Raw genomic sequence first — 17,388 nt, 5'->3', positions numbered from 1 at the left:
GTTGTTGAGATTTAAATGTTACAACACATTTCGATGTGGGAATTACTTTCAACTCTTCATTTTCTATTTTCGGATGTCGGTTACTAAAAATTCCAACTTTATTTCTGCAAGGATGTCTTGGTGGGATAATGCAATTTCAACATCATGGATAACTACCCTTTTCTTTGTTAGGAAATTTGGAATATAAGCCTCCATATTCTTCAACCAAAAAACTAAGCAACCACAACCTGTTTGCAGACTGCCCTGTTTTGGTTTCAATTTTATACCTGTTTCTACCAATAGCTATTTCATGTCTTAAGTTGTTACTTTCTGTAAACAACATTCTTCCAAGATCCATCGGATGTAGCTTTCCTACATTACCATTTTCTCCCTCTACAAAGACGAAGTAGGGACCCATGTCTGTTGATTGATACGTATTATCTTTACTAGCTTATTTTTTGTTACTAGGAAACGTGTTATTTCCTGTAGGCGGTACCGTTGTGGTCACTGAATTATCCAAGTTTTTACGACTAACAGACTTTTGGGAAGCAGACGACTAACAGACTTTTGGGAAGCAGGCTGGTCATTGAAATTCCTGTCTCCTATATTTACACTCAAGTTACTGTCTACTCCCGTAACTTCCACAGTGTGTGCAACATTATCCATATCTACCATATCTACATCCCCTTCAACATTACTACTGTGCTTTTCATTTACCTTTGCCTTCTTCGGAACATTTGCGTCAGGAGCTGCTGCCTATTGGGGTGATGGTGACCGGTATCTGGCCTTTTGTCGCTGGATGTTGTTTGTCCGACACTGCGACAGGACAGTTGAACTTGATGAATGCTGATCCATCTCCATCTGATCATTCTGAGGAGACTGATCTTGAGAGCACATTTCGATGGTACCCAATAGATGCCTATTTGTAATTATCACGGTTGAAGGTGGGCGCATCATGACAGTCTCGTTGTCGTGACTCGTATGCAAAGCGATAGCCGACCCTTGGCCGGTATCGATTGGGATTTCATCATTAGTTTCCATTTTAAAAATAGTCGCTGAGAGAAATCTCCCTGCGACGATGCTTTGACACTTGTTACTAACTACTTGTAGTTAATATATCCAGTAGATTACATTAAAAAAGTTGATAACAGTTATACAAAACACCTGATGGAATAGGTGCCGGCCGCCGCACGAAGCACAAACGACTGCTCAGCGCGGCTGCCGTAACTGCAAGCAACAATTTTTCGTTACCCGCTCGTCGAAAAGTTTTTCACTGCGGACAACACAGTTTAGAGTCGAACTGTTAATATTAATCACCCTTTCTCAATATTCTTGAGAGCGATCGGAAAAACAGCGTTGTTTATTTCGTTGCTAACCAAAGATCCTTCTAACCTCCTTGAGCTATCTTTGACGTAGTTAACATGTGTGTTTATTGTTTACAATTTTGCTGTCTGGGTGGTGGGCAGTGATGGCTACATGTTGGTGGGGATATGTGAGAGGCGTGCGGAATTTGTACGAATTCGTTACCACAGAACAGAAGTACATATTATCACAAAATGTGAAATACTTTTCCGAGAAAGCTAATGCACGTATTCCAGAGATTGAAGCTCAGTTTTCAAATGGGTAAACTAAAACGAAAATACTATATGGCACTTGCAGAATAAGCCTACATATCGGTAACAAACCGCAACTGAAACTTTATTTATGCAGAAAATTATTTTTCATTTATTGTCCATATGTTTTCAGGCGCAAGATTGTTCTGTCAACAGGACAGTATGCGAGATTAACCGACGGATGCGCGCTATCTCAGTTGGGCGACACTTCAGTTTTGGTAACAGCAGTAAGCAAATCGAAAGCAACGTCTACGAATTTTGTACCTCTAACCGTCGATTACAGACAGAAGGCTGCAGCCGCTGGACGAATCCCCACAAATTTCATGCGGAGAGAATTGGGACCAACTGAGAGGGAAATTTTGACTGGTCGCCTCATTGATAGATCTCTGAGACCTCTCTTTCCAGAGGGTTTTTCGTATGAAACTCAGATTGTGTGCAATCTTCTGGCTGTTGATGGTGTTAATGACCCAGACATAGCAAGCATTAATGGTGCCTCAGCAGCACTCTGCCTTTCGGACATACCATGGAATGGGCCCGTTGGTGCCGTTAGAATTGGGTTGGTGGACAACGAGTTGATTGTTAATCCTACTCGCCGTGAACTGGCCATGAGCACATTAAACCTAGTACTGACAGCTGCGAGGCACAATCTTGTAGTGATGATGGAGGCAGCAGCGGATAACATTTTGCAGCAAGATTTACTGAAAGCCATAAAAATGGGTGTTCGTGAATGCCAGGCTGTAATTCAAGGAATTTTGCAATTGCAGAAGCACTATGGAAAGGCAAAACGAGATTTTACCCCTCCAGGAGATCACCCAGATGATATTGTCGAAGCTGTAAGAAGTTGCAGTGAAATGCGATTGAGAGAAATATTTAGAGATTATACCCATGACAAGATATCACGCGATACTGCTGTAAGTGATGTACGGACTGATGTCGCTGAGAAAATGAGAACAACGTATGGTGAAACTGTTGACTTGGTGGTAGTGAATGACTGCTTCAGTAGGATTTGCAAAGACATCTTCCGAACAATGGTCTTTGAGGAAAATGTAAGGTAATGAACTTACTTATGTTCTGACTCTAGCATTAGGCTGTTTAGTTTTTCTTTGCATTGAACACTAATAACGCCATATGTTATCTGTAACTATTCTGACTCTCCTACAATTAAAATTTTGCTGGTGTGAATCATTAGTGGGGTAATAGGTATTGTATTAATTGTATCAGAATTTTCTGAATACGCTACACCAAGTTGATAATTATGAAACAATAATTGAAGAAACTGAGTGCTGTTATCATTTCTGATAGCTTTCTTTGTAGTATTTAATAACAGAAGGCGATTGGTTCTGAAAATTTATGGACTGCTAAACCTTTTCACCACAATTGAGATGTATGAGTCCCACGAAAGGTTATCAGAGAAACAGTGGGAATGTGCTGCTTGTTATCACTAATTGCCCAGTGAGAAATTATTTTGTTCAAAGAAAGGAGGATTGATGTACTGTCACATGTCTCTTGAATTTGCTTGGAATGATAAAGAGCTTGCCAGTTGGAATAATCTGCTGAGAGGTCAGATATTTATGATCGTGTATGCAATCCAAGAGCGTTTCTGAAAATCTGTTTCATAAATAAAAATACAAGATGATCATTTGCTTCTTTTACTACAGGTACATATAGGCCCCATGTCAAAACACCAGTGGCCACACATTACCCACACCGCCCCATGTTGGAATATGACATGGGAAAACATTTTTTCATATTGTTAATTCTGATTATGATGTTAACTAAAATAATAGGCCTAATACATTAATGTCCTACACTCCTAAAAAAGGCAATGAAAGGATTCAATCAACAGTTTTTCCACGTAATTAAAGACAAGAAATTAAATGTATAGTTCCGCTGGAAAATTGAACTGTGATGTATATTTGTAATACAATTCATACACAGAAATGAGGTTTTGCCAAAAATGAAATGTACTTTTATTATTGTTAATGAAATTTCACACTTGCGGGGACATGCATAATCCACAGGCCATCATATGGTGCATGGCAGAAGGTACATTGTATCCATTTGAGTTCATGATGCATTGATCAGACCTATTGGTAACAATTCTAGTAGCACATCCCAGAATTGCTTTGATGTCTTCCTTTAATCTGACCTGGTTGGGATCCCAAACATTTGAGTAGTAGCCAAGAATGGGTCGCACTAGTGTTCTGTAATGTGGTCTCCATTAGCTCGCCTGTGCTACAGTTTTTTAAAATTCTCCCAATAAACCAAAATCAACCATTTGCCTTCCTTATGTGTTCTTTCCAATTTGTATTGCTTTGCAACATAAAGCCCAAATATTTAACTGATGTGACTGAGTCAAGCAGCACACTGCTAATGCTGTATTCAAATGTTACAGGATTGTTTTTCCTACTCATCTACATTCATGTACATTTTTCTACATTTAGAGGACAGAGCCAAAACATTGTGTATATAGGACCATGTCCTTTCCCAATAATGTTAGGCCCTGTTCTTCAATTCTTCTTCCACTAAGCAGACTTGCTGCTGATGTCACCAACCATCATCTTCAGATCACCCTGGAATTTATCCCAGCTATTGAGCTTATCTTCATCATTCTCGGACCACTACTGGTCTGTGCCATTGTCACACACATCATGTCATTGTATTTGGTGACTCAATCAAATCCTTTCATCGGGTCCTGATCAGCATCTTCAAAAAACACTGAAGGATGCATGAGGTGCAGCTGATTTACTGCTGTTTTTGAACTGACTGGTCTTCTGAAAATATGGACCATAGGAACAATGTACTGCTTGTATGCCCGTTGCTGTCTGTGTAGGCGACAGTTTTTACAGTACCTAACTGGAGCCATAGTGATAAAGATGTTTTGAAGTAGCCAGCATTTCTACCAATCAGTGTCACATCATAACCCGAATCAAGTCCAAATCTGAAAGTGGGTCATCAGTGAAGTGCAGCACTTAACACTGAAAGCACATTTTTTAGAAACAGCAATGTACAGCCAGAACAGAAGTGAATTCCTGGAAGGAGAGAGCAGCTATTTATACCAATATCAAACATTCCAGAACATACGAACATTATAAATATAAGAAATTTCCCAGAACTGATAAATACCAAATGACAAATAATTGTGAGTGGTCAGGTTTGAACCGGTGGCCCATGGCACACCAGCCAGTGATGCTTAACACTACGCCAGATTGCAGGCAACACAGCTCATGGCATTATTACTACAGTACAGCTAACTAACTTAGCTGTTTTAACTGCTTTCTCGTCTTTCATTTAAATAAAAAGTTTCAATACATAAATAAAGGCATAATTGGCTTCATTTCATAACCTAATAATGATATGGTGTGTGGCATCATACATGTGCATGGAAGGGGCAGGAGGGAGGGGGAGGTGGGTGAAAGAGAGAGAGAGAGAGAGAGACCCCAAGACCACGCATACAGCCGTGTGTGTGTGTGTGTGTGTGTGTGTTTTGCTGCTGCTTCAATGACCAAACAGAATCATATAAAAATATTTCTGTCCATTGCTGTGAAATTATGACACCCTAGACCTGGCCTGACCAAGTTTTGTGCTTCCTTAGCACACTTGTATTTTGCACACACAGCCGAGGCTGGTCAGTGCTCCAGCTTCCCCCACCACTGCACTAATATGAGAAGGTGTGTGACTGAGGTGGCTGTATGCCAAAACCTATATACACACTGGAAACTTAAGGAGGCATGTTTGTAACACAGTGCGACTACTTGTAAGGGGCAAATATTGCAGCATCCTTTTATATGCAGGATTTTATCATGTGTTTATTTTCAGCTTTTTAATTTTCTGCCAGAGCAGGAACTATTGTTTGTGATACTGTCAAGGACATAGTCACATAGTTTGAAATCTATTAAACCTGAATGTTGGCCAAACTGTGTCAATTTCATAACATAAAGAAAATGTTCACACGTCTTGAATCAAACATTTAACTAACTTTAGCAGCTTGTTTGTGCCATCAACGATATTGCTTGTGAGGTGATAGTTTATAAAAGTCCTGCAAATACCTGGGTTGGACAAACAGGTATTTTAGCTCTATGAGATTGAGTTGGAAGTTATGGTCTGACAAATAAAAATCTGTCTTCAGTCGTACAGTCTGGGAATCTCTTTGAGAACTCATGATGAAATATTTCAATTACTGGAATGTAGTCATTCTTGTGTTCTCCACAAATGACAACCTTAAATTCGGATAAATGTTCTCCATGTCTTGAACTTGAAGCTGATTCTTCCATAGAATTTAATTTTTGTTTGCTAGCATGAATCTTGTCCACCATATTTGTTACCAAATGATTCTCTCCTTGCATTAAGACTTTTAATGGATTCAAATAATTTGTGATGTTGACCATAAAAGATTTTGTCACCACTACTTATCCTTAACTCAGTTTTTTCCTTATTGGTTGCCTTCAGCTCAGCCAGCACTCACTGTCATCTCTCAGAAGACAAAAGCATATCGTCCTTGGCAGGTGGTGTTGTAATATTGTTCCAGTGAATATTTTTTTCAGCTCATAATACGATGGCATATTAAGTACTTTGCATGGCCCTCAAATGATACCGCAATTCCTGTTTGGCACTGTACGATGCAACATCTCCACTTTATCGTTTTTGGGCAGGTGTGTGGATGCCATATATTCCTACTGCAGAACATAAATATATTTTAAATCAAGTAGTAGTATCAGTAAACTGTTTGACATCTGAAAAGATGACTGATTTGCTCTAGTGCCATCCAGCTCCAACCTCCATTTTCCTCTTCTTCCTCACCCTTCTGCCCCATTTGCCATTGTGTTTAGAATATGAGGCAGGAGTGCGGCTGGAGCACTTGCTCTTGCTGAGTGCTGTTAGGCCAGGCCTGTCTTAGACTGCTTGATAGGAGCAGAGTATTCAATTATGGACGTGCAGGCAGGCTACTGGCAAATCGAAGATGACACACTTGACTGGCAAAGAGACTGCCTTCATAACTTGTGATGGCTTCTATTTCAAATTTATGCTGTTTGGAGTATGTAACATGTAGCTATTTCGAGCATTTGATGTACGATGTATTTTGACACCTTACATATGTGATTTTTCTTTGCCACCTTTTCGACATTCTTGTTTTTTCAAGGCCATTTGAAGAATAAGCTGCATGACAGCTGTGTTCAGACTGCAAGCCTCTGCCTGAGTCTGGAAAAGTGCCTGTTCGCTGCCCAAGAAATAAAAATCAGAGGCTGCCAGTGAATGGCAATGAATTCCACCCCAACCCTGAGAAAATAAGAGCAGTCAAGATTTTCCAACTCCTTGGCACATTCATGACTTGAGAAGTTTTTTCAGAATGCTGGTACTACTGGTGCCTTAAAGATTTTTGTATCAAGGCACATCCATTGCAACAGCTTCTGCAGGGAGATGTCAAATTTTCCTGGAGCAAGAGAAAGAGGCACAACATCTTTTCCAGCCCAGCACTGCATGACAATAATATCGAGACAGAACTTCACACTGATGCTAGTAGTTATGGATGGATGCAGTTAAAATACAAATTCAGGAGGGTACTGAAAATGTGACAACTCATGCTTTCTATCCAAGTCCGAGATGAACTATTTTGCAACCAAGAAAGAGTGCCTTGCAATTATTTGGGCCCTTAACAAGTTCCTACTGTATTTATTTAAGCAAATATTTACCATTGTGCTGGACGAGTAGCCTAAAGGATCCATTGGGTCGATTGGCGAGATGGGCGCCGAGGCTTCAGAAATATTATTGGTAAATAAAAATGGAAGCAAACACAAGAGTGCCCACTGCCTTTCAAGGAATCCTGTGGAAGAACACAGCAGCATGGCTGGAATCTGTCATTGTTACATTAAATGACATTGCTTCTGAATGAAGAGAATGTCTGCCATTGATAAAAACCATAGAGGCCTTGAAGGAGGAGGGACTGGTCAAAGAATTCCAGTTAATAAACAGAACATTTTGTATGAGGAACTGTGATCCAGTGAGATAGAAATGGAAGCTTATCATACCAGCTTACCCTTGGACAGCTATCCTGAAGTTTTTACACAGTGAACCAACATCTGGCCATATGAGTTCATGAAGACTCTAGATAGAATCGGACACAGGTATCAGTGGCCAGGTCCCTTTTGATCCATTAGAGGCTATGTGAGCCACTATTAGAAATACCAACAACAGTAATATGTGCCACAGTTAGCTCCAGGACATATGGCAACAATTCCACCAGCAACAGCACCATTCCACTGAATTGGAATCAGCGTCTTGTGGAGGTTCCTGAAGTTGACAGTTGGGAATTGATGGATTATAATATGCACTGACTTCCTCACCTGCTAAGCTGTCACCAAAGCTCTACAGATTGCAGAACCTTTGAAAGTTGCAAGGTTTGTTGTAGGTGATGTCATCCAACATGACCATCTGTGCTTGTTGAAAAGTTTTCCAATCGAGACTAGTAGTATCAGAAGTAAGGTGATATGCTCTCGATGTACATTGATGTCGAACGGAGAGAATGGCAGACAGTACTGCCCATAATGACATTCGCATACGGCACAGTAAAGCAAGGCATTACAGATCTCACACCTTTCTTTCTGCTCCATAGTCATTATACCAAACCAACAATAGATATACTTTTCCTATTTCAACATGACAATGCTCAGGATGACTGCATGAAACATATTATCACTAAGACTGAAGATGCAAGACATTTGGCTTGCAAATGGGTGCTGAATGCCCAGGAGGAAGACTGAGAGTTGTATAATGTTAGGCACCAATCAGTAAGAGACAGCCCGGGAGAGTTGATGTGGATTTTTATGATGGTGGAAAGTGGGACTATCGAAAAGGGTACTAAAGTGCTTCTTTGGACTGTATTCTATCCTTCTGGGCCTGTGGGACCTCACATATGAAGTAGAGGATTATTACCATTCATCAAGAAGACAAAAGTACAGAGATGTCATCCAAGTCCTCAGTGTGAAGCCTTATTACTGTCCTGAGGCACAGATTGAGGAAGAGGGCTTCTTGTTCAAGGGAACTGATGATCCATTTGATGGTTGCAAAGCTTTGATGGGAGGGGCTACCTTTGATATTCGTTATAGTGAAGAGGATGTGACAACATGACCAGAAAATGACGATCCTCCAGTGCTGCCATATGATGAACATTGACAAGATCTAGATCCAGGGTGCTGTTGGTTCCAGTGAGACCTTCTGAAACAAAGGGTCCCTATTTCTCCTGGAAAAGAAGCAGTGCTGTGAGCTGTGTTGCACACAGTGTGATGTAGAAATTAACATTGTATGGCATGTTGTTGGACGCTAGTTCTAACATGACCACTTGCAATTATTTGTTATTTAATATTTATCACTGCTTGAAGGTTCTCAAAATTTCTGATGTTTGTAATGTTTGTATGAATAGCAACATTCTCCCTCCACCTCCGTTGAGGCTGTACGTCAATGTTCATAATAAATGTTATTTCCGGGGTTCAGTGTTGTACTTTATTAAAGACACTGCTTTTGTATTTGGACTAGAATCTGCTTACAGTGTGACAATATCACCACCTAGCAGCATCCACATTAAGCCGCACACAGTGTCATCAGCAAATATTTCCTGTGCCATGACTTCCCATCAATGTGTACAGTTACCGTACTTGTTGTGAATGTGCTATCATAGATTATTGGGCTTTCTACCAGTGCATCTACCCATATGTTTATGGGATAGTAGCAGGTGTATCTAATTGCAATGAAAGCCACATAATCTTTCCTACAGTGCTATCACTCTATGCACATCTGAAATTCAGAACCACAGTGGTTCACTGCTTTCTCTCTCGTACTTCTAGTACCTAGCAGGCAGTTGGTTGTATTAATATTTTTTTCTGAGTATTTTGTGACTTCCAGCAACATAATTAATTTTTGTTCATCCAGGCAGTTCTTCTTAACTTCTAATGGATCCTCCTTTGAAAAAAAAAAATAAATAAAAAGAAATAAATACTTCATTTTTATTTTGATGATTGTGACATATATTACACTGTTGAAAAAAGTTTAACTTTGACGTTTGAAACAAACACTACCAGAAGAGTTGAATAACATAATGTACTTGCCTGTAAGACAAGTGATACGCCTCTGGTAGTGGTTTGTTAATGTGAAAAATGCTAATTTATGCTGTGGTTCAGAATCCATGTTAAACTGTAGTTCCCCTATAACTTGTTGAGTAACTCAGTTGCAAGGTGCGAGGAAGACAGGGACATATCACCTCTGGTAGGACTATGCTAAGCATTGTGGTGTACAAACCAATGCTCATGTTTCACTTTCCTGACATGAAAAGAATTAATTCAGAATTGCATCTGTACCACTGCTATAAATTGAAAAAAGTAAAATTAAATTCGGTCACCCAAAACCCAGCTGTGAATGAAATGGGCAGCATTTTGATTAATATATTAGCACTGTTGCATTAGCAAATTGAATAATCCTTTTTTCAATGTACATCTGTGTTTGATGTGTTACTACAGAGCAGCAATATGTGTATATTTAATTTTATTGGTATGCCGTAATATTGTTTGTGTAATGGGCTAGTTATTTATTTATTTTCTTAACAATAAAGCGGAAGTACTTAATGATGTAGTATGTTCTGTAAAGCTAAAGGGGCGAGAGAGAGAGAGAGAATCCAAGAAACATAGTATCAGCATTTAAGGCAGGCCACTGATGGTAACTAAAGCTCAGCAGAAATTTTGGTTACCCCACTTTACGGACTGTAAGACGCTACGAACTGTAAGATGTGCCTTAATTTTCAAGCAATTTAAAAAGTGTATATATATTTAGCATTTGTATTGTTGGATTACAAAGACAGACTAAAAAAATTCTTATTTAAGACAATCAGACTGACCTTTAAAATCCATGATAACTGTCATGTGAACTCTCCTTCTTCTTCTTCTTCTTCTTCTTCTTCTTCATTGACACTATTGTCCTCTTCATATGGTCTTCACTACCATTGAGAGAGTTACTTATGCTGCACTTCCTGAAAGATTTAACAATAATGTTTCCTCTAAGTGTAGACCATGACTGTTTTATCCACTGACACACTTGTTTTATTGCAGGTTGTTTTAAAGCTCCTTTCAGCTTGAATTCGTCATCTATTTGTTCCATTCCTTTCTCATATGCACTTTAAATGGTTTATTTATCAAGACATCAAGAGATTAAATTATGAACTAAGTCCTCCCAGAATAACAGCAAGCTCTGTATTTCCCTGTCTCAACTTCTCTTTTACAGAATTTTTTAAATGACTACTAAACTGATCTAGCATAAGAAGAGAACTCTTCTTCGATAAAGTACCTTCCCTTCTCTCTCAATCCCTGTTAATCCATAATTTCATACTAGCCATGTATTTCCAACCCTTGTCATGTATGTGAACAACACCTGAGTGGTATTTCAGAAAGTTTCAGCATTGTTTTGCATTTGAAAATGATTGTAGGTTTAAGTTTAGTACCATCAGCACAACATGAAAGGGCAACAGTGTAGAGCATTTTTTCATGTCCACTTGTTTTTATAGCTACAGTTTTAGCACCTTTCATGGCAACTTTTCTGTTACTCTGCATATCAAATATCATAGGAGTTTCTGCCATATTCACTGTTTGGCTTAGTACCACGCTGGCTTTCTTTTGATGTTGAATAATAAACTGATGGGAAGATAATATTTTCTCTTCATACTTTTATGGCATATTCTGAGATATTTTAGTTTTGGTTCGCATGCTAAGTCCACGACACTTCATAAACCTGTAGCACCAACCAGCTCCACCCTCAAAGTCTTTTAAGTTCCACTGTAGTGCTAGCTTACAAGCATGTATTTGAGTTATTTTTTTATTAATTCCAGTGGCATTTTGACAGTGTCCTTGAATCCATTTCACTATAGTTTTGGCTGTTCTGCATTCAACCTCTACTTGCAAATTTAGTCTTTCTCATTTCTTTACTAGCCCGCCAATCGGGAATGTTTTTTTTTCTGTTGGTTGAGGTCCAAAATGCCACTTAGTTGCTCTGTTTCCATGTTCTGCTGCATATGCTATTATTTCAATTTATAGGCCTTTTCCATTACAAAACTGCCTATCACCAAAAATGTTGTATTGTTACCGGTAACAAAAATTACTCTCAGTTCATATTCACTGGCGCTGTAGACTGCAATGATGTGTCATAGCCCAGACAATGTTCTGCGTTTGTTATGACAGGGTGGAAGGGAGACAGTATTTGCAACCCTGTGAACCCCCATAGCTCTTGTTTGTTATATTGCTGCAGTCATTTGAATCCAGTGTTGGCAGACAGAAATCCTTTCCCACGGCATCGAATATATGGCCATTTTTAAGAGTGTCAGGTATTTTAAATCCAACACTGGACATTTTTATGTTAATTTCATGTATAAGATTAACCTGAATTTTAAAGACAACATTTCGAAGGAAAAAGTGCATCTTTTAGTCCATAAGATATGGTAGTAAATGAATAAAGGTTACACTGAGGGTGCCGGTGAACCTACACATAGTGAGTACACGCATATTGGCTTGTGTGGCTTTGGGAAGCACACAAACAAATTGCAGCGAGTGATGTTGTCAACCAATGAATTGAAATTGTGATGAGATTTTGGGTATTTTATTGGAGGTTCTGAGACTGCATCAAAACAATAATAGTAAAACTTCAGGGCTATGGAATTTTGTGTGTGGATTGATTGGGCATCATAGGCAATAAAGAAGCTTCAGATTACTGTGCAATTCCATTTATCAAAGAATGTGATATGTTGAACATAACATTTTTGTAACTGGTTTTAAAGGGGAATGATCAGAGAGGTCATTGCTGTTATTATGTGTTCTTCACTGTAGGGGAAAAAGTGGTATAGGGCAATGTCTGGGGAACCTGACAAACCTCAGTTATGTAAGTTTGACTCAGGCAAGCGGGGTTTTGCCTGGATGGACTGTGTACATCCCTAGGTGCTGGCGGGGATACCATGGAACCTCACAAACACAAAACCAAATCTCTAAATGGTATGGAGAGCCATTAGAGATCAGCAGTACCTACACAGCTGAGAGGACTCTACTGTATATTCTCCCTAGAATTGCATTAAGGAAATTGAACCTTGATATTTATAGCTGGGCACATTGGTATCAGAATGTTTTTTGTTGTGATAAAGAGAGAAGTGGAGAGTCTTTCAAGAAGGTTTCCCCTGTCTATATCAACAAAAAATTTGAAAGTCTTGTTGGAATTCTAAAGTCAATCAAACAAATTTATAATGGAATGCTTTTGGTCGAAACTGGTAAATCTCACCATGTGACCACATTTCTAAACTCTACGAATTTTGGCCAGTATGTTGTAGCAGTAGAAAAGCGCTAATGCTTTAAGTTTCACATATGGTCACATCAAGTAGGATGTAATGGCAAGGCAACAAGTGACAAATGTGAGAAAGACTCCCACTGAGTAGCTCAATACCAGACTTATGTGTAAAGTGTTCCAGTAACCAAACTGCTTGGAGCAGAAATTGCCAAGTGTTTCCAGAAAAAAGAAAATTCAAAAAATTGAAGTGACTAAGAGAATTCCATATACCTCGTGTTCCCATGACATTCTTTACACCACCCTAACAAGGAAGCATTACCAACTTGACCTCATATTTTAAGCAGAAAACAGGACACTAGCAAGATATCAGCCCAAGAATTAAACCGTTATTCTGATAGTATGCGGTTATGGCCTTGTGAATGTGTAGCTTTTAAACTTATGCGGACTCTAGTTGTCATCTGTTCTGTCCAGTTGTAGCCACCCAGTGCCCAAGTATGAAGTACATGTACAGTGGAGTGATAGACAACTAGCTGCCTCTTATTCACAGGAGGTTGAGGGCGAGGGAAGAGGAGGGGTTAGGGGTCACATCTGCCCGATATGTTTTGAAATCTTATTTGAGAACACATTGTTTCAAGTGAAAAGAGTACATAAATGTCAGCCTCACACAAATATTGTCAATATTATTTTCAGTGTGCATATATGAATAAGCTAAGCTGAAGAATTATTATGATGAAATGAGATTAATAATTTTCGATTTATAATTTAATCATGTCAAATATGTTGAAATACAACCCAACTCCTGGAAATGTATTTAACTGTAACACTGTCACTTTTAAAATTCAAAGACAATAATGCACAACATTGATGTCAATTAATCATTGTTCTATGCTACTTCTTCAATGACATACTCATTTATTTCATTGATTTACACCACATTTGTGAATCAGTGTAAAAGTGAGCAAAGCGAAGAGATCTCTGGCACCTTCTACATGTTAAAAACTGCACTCTTGGACCTAATGAACAAAGTTCTGCTGCTTGCATGTTCATCGATATTACGAAGATGAGTCTCTTAGTCACACTACTGTTACTGGACTTGGTGCTTAGGTATTAGGCAGGTGCAATTGAGTGGAGCGAGTGACAACCGGTGTGCACAAAAGTTTGAATGCTGTACATTCAGTAGATCTTAACTATGTTTTATTGGAATTATGGCCCAAATTTTCATGTGGGATCAATTGCTGTAGTTCATGTACTACAAGTACACTTTTTTCTCTTAAAATAGGAGGTAAAGTTGATGATGTTCCTTGTTAGAGAAGCTGTAGTCAGTCAGTCAGTCATTGCTACTATGCAACCACAGGCAATAAATATTGGCTGAAGCTCATGTACTAAAACTTCAGGTAATGCTTAAGCAGTTCCAGCAGAGGTCGCTACCAAGCTACAAAGGCAACTACCAAGCTACAAAGACAACATTTAACCAGAAAGCTAGGTGCACATAGCTGCTCAATCTTATGCAAACAGTCTGCATCACAACAAAAGCTCAAAAACAGTCAAAATCCAATGAAATCTGGTGCAATATTATCAAATAGAAAGAATGATAATTAATTGAAACCCTCCACTGCCAACAGGTATTGTTGATATACCTCGATGCAGACAGTTGAAAATGTGTGCCCCGACCGGGACTCTAACCTGAGATCTCCTGCTTACATAGCAGACACTCTATCCATCTGAGCCACCGAGGACACAGATGAATAGCGCAACTGTCGGCAGCTGAGAGTTTCAGTTAATTACCATTTATTCTAGAGAAGCTGCTTGGTCATCAATGATACCTGTTATTTTGAGAACAGTTATTATCTTCATATATAGTTAAAGGCTACCCGGCCACTGACCTATGTCTGTGCAAATGCGCACAGGTTGCCCGAACTCTTCTGGGAATCATCACCTTAGTGGGTGCGAGTAAAGAGTGGATGGGCAAATATCTATTAGGTACGTTACGTATGTAGATTGTGGGCAGTTGGAAATGTGGGTCTCCTGGGGAGCGTGCAAGGGATAAGTCCCTGCAGTCACACTATTCATCTGTGTCCTTGGTGGCTCAGATGGATAGAGCATCTGCCATGTAAGCAGGAGATCCCAGGTTCGAGGCCTGGTCACAGCACACATTTTCAACTGTCCCCATCGAGGTATATCAACAATACCTGTCGGCAGCTGGGGGTTTCAGTTAATTATAATTTATTCTAGAGAAGCTGCATGGTCATCAATGGTACCTGTTCTTTCGAGAACAGTTACTATCTTCATAAATAGAAAGAAACTACTATTAAGTCTTCGAAATGACTCTGAAATGGAATTGTATACGTACTCGTGTCCAGCCCCACTTAGACGTTAAGAATCAAAACTAAGTGAGTCTACTTGCGGAGAAAAAGGCTAATGAGAGTAATGGTGGCTGCCACAGATACGTTATCTCGTAACATGCAGCTGTCATTGTCAACAGTCTACCTGTCTCCACAGCATTTCTGTTGTTAGTGATGATCATAACTTCGCTTCCTCCAAGCCTTCCCCCACCGAGGGATGCTCCCTTTGTTTAGTTTTTAATGTGTTTAACCTTTACTTTGTTCAGAAAATATTTCAATCCCTTATTCACAACTTAAGATTAATCACTACACTTCTCCTCTGTGTCAGCATCAAATTTAATACGTACTCCTTACTTACTTTAGAAATGTGGTATTGGAAACTCCTCCCTAACTATCCACCAATGACATGCTTCTAGCTTGTTGCCAGGGCTGTTTGCTCCTCCCTGCCTTGGTTCACGATGCCACAGTAACTAAAGTGTCCATTTTTGGCCCCTTGATGCCTTACTGCACAACAGTACTAAAATTTTCAAAAAAATATTTTGACCATGAAACATAACCATTAGAGCATGTTCTCCAACTTGTCGCATTCTCACTGTCACCAAAGAAGAATGACAGGGTGAAATAGACACTTCCCCTCCCCCTCTGATTAATGGTTCCTATACTGCAATGAAATTTTGGATGGTTTAGCTCATGGTGAAGAATAAAGCTTTTAACAAAGGACATGCCCTTGTGCCTATGTATACAAGGGACTTCTTTCAGACCTCACAACCCTGAGTTTATAGTCTACACTATCCACACAAATGATAATAAACATGGTTATAGAGCCAAAAGTGGAGCAGCAATATTTGTCCACAGTACTTGCCATTCTGTATCTGTTAACCTTACCAGTCATCTTCAGGCCGTAGCTTTTCAGGTTAAATCGCCGTTTAGAATAACTGTGTGCGCTCTGTATCTCCCACCTCACAAATATGTAGATAATGAGGCCCTTGAGGATCGTGTGCTCAAATTCCCTCAGACTTTTTACCTGCCTGGAGATTTCATTGCACATCACATCCAGTGGAAACCTACATACACTCTTGTTCCAGGGATAGAGTAGGTGAATGGTTTCTCTTGTTGAATTACTTCTGCCTCCTCATTACAGGGAAAATGACATTTTAACATGTAAATGGATCATCCACAGCCATTAACTAGTCACTTTGCACTAGTCTATACTGTCCGTTGAGAAGAGGTGAATTATTTGCACTCTAGTGAGTGTTTTCTGTTTGGATCCAGCTGCGGATACATCAGAAATGGCAACCAAGCCACCTAAATAAAGTTAAACAAAGACACCTGGACACTTTACAGCAACCTGGTTGGATTCCAACATAATTCCGGCATCCAGGACATGATAGAACTTGTAACTGTTGTCATTCACAGGGCTGCTGATGTCTTTGTCCCAAAATCATTCGTTAAATCGGACATATGACCAGTCGTATGGTAGAGCAAGGAATGTCATTTAGCTTTAATATACTGTCATTTAGTTTTAATATAGCCCATCTGCTGCCAACCTTGCAAGCTTTTGCATTTCTCCACAAAAGCTCAGCATATTGTCAGAGATACCAAAAAGCAGTCTTGACCAGAATGTTTGCAATCAGCAAAGGTATGGAAGTCAATGAGAAGGATCAGTGGGAAAGGAACACGTGCTCTGCAGTGCCCTTACATGATAGTGGTGCGCTAATAAGTACACGAGTAACATTAATGTAAAATCACCTAAAAATATATTCAAATCAAGGACAAGTATTATGATGCAGTACATCATAATATTAAAAGATAAATTGAGACTACATAATTCTTACACAAGACTAAGAGCTCATTGCATCCACTGTGTAATAACGTTGTATTACATAATCTCCACACATGCAAGGTGACATCACAATTAACACATTATGTTACTTTAGAGACATAGCATCAGAAAACTATACCTAATTTTCACTCATTATATAAGGATATTGTATCTGGCATGCTCATATTGTGTTTCATAGACTCCACATTTGAAGCATGATCAACACAGGTTATAAAATGAATTACACATGACACGTAGCATCAGTGAACAATGAGGAAAATGCCTGTATTTATTTTGATAACAAGAGACATATGAAGTCTTTGTACGT

General features: G+C 39.3%; 1 protein-coding gene across 1 annotated transcript in view; it reads left to right on the top strand.

Moving 5' to 3' along the window:
- Window positions 1–1,396: 1,396 nt before the first annotated feature.
- The window catches only part of LOC124805150 (polyribonucleotide nucleotidyltransferase 1, mitochondrial), a 141,781-nt gene continuing 125,789 nt past the window's right edge, over window positions 1,397–17,388 (top strand). Inside the window, exons 1-2 of the mRNA XM_047265624.1 lie at window positions 1,397–1,602; window positions 1,726–2,643. Coding sequence (XP_047121580.1) covers window positions 1,448–1,602; window positions 1,726–2,643 — 1,073 coding nt within the window. The 5' untranslated portion in view covers window positions 1,397–1,447. The remainder of the gene's footprint in view (window positions 1,603–1,725; window positions 2,644–17,388) is intronic.

The sequence above is a fragment of the Schistocerca piceifrons genome, chromosome 1, assembly GCF_021461385.2.
Source record: "Schistocerca piceifrons isolate TAMUIC-IGC-003096 chromosome 1, iqSchPice1.1, whole genome shotgun sequence".
In the NCBI taxonomy this organism is placed as follows: Eukaryota; Metazoa; Arthropoda; class Insecta; order Orthoptera; family Acrididae; genus Schistocerca; species Schistocerca piceifrons.
Note: the sequence above shows the minus strand (reverse complement) of the source record. Positions and strands in the feature narration are given on the sequence as shown.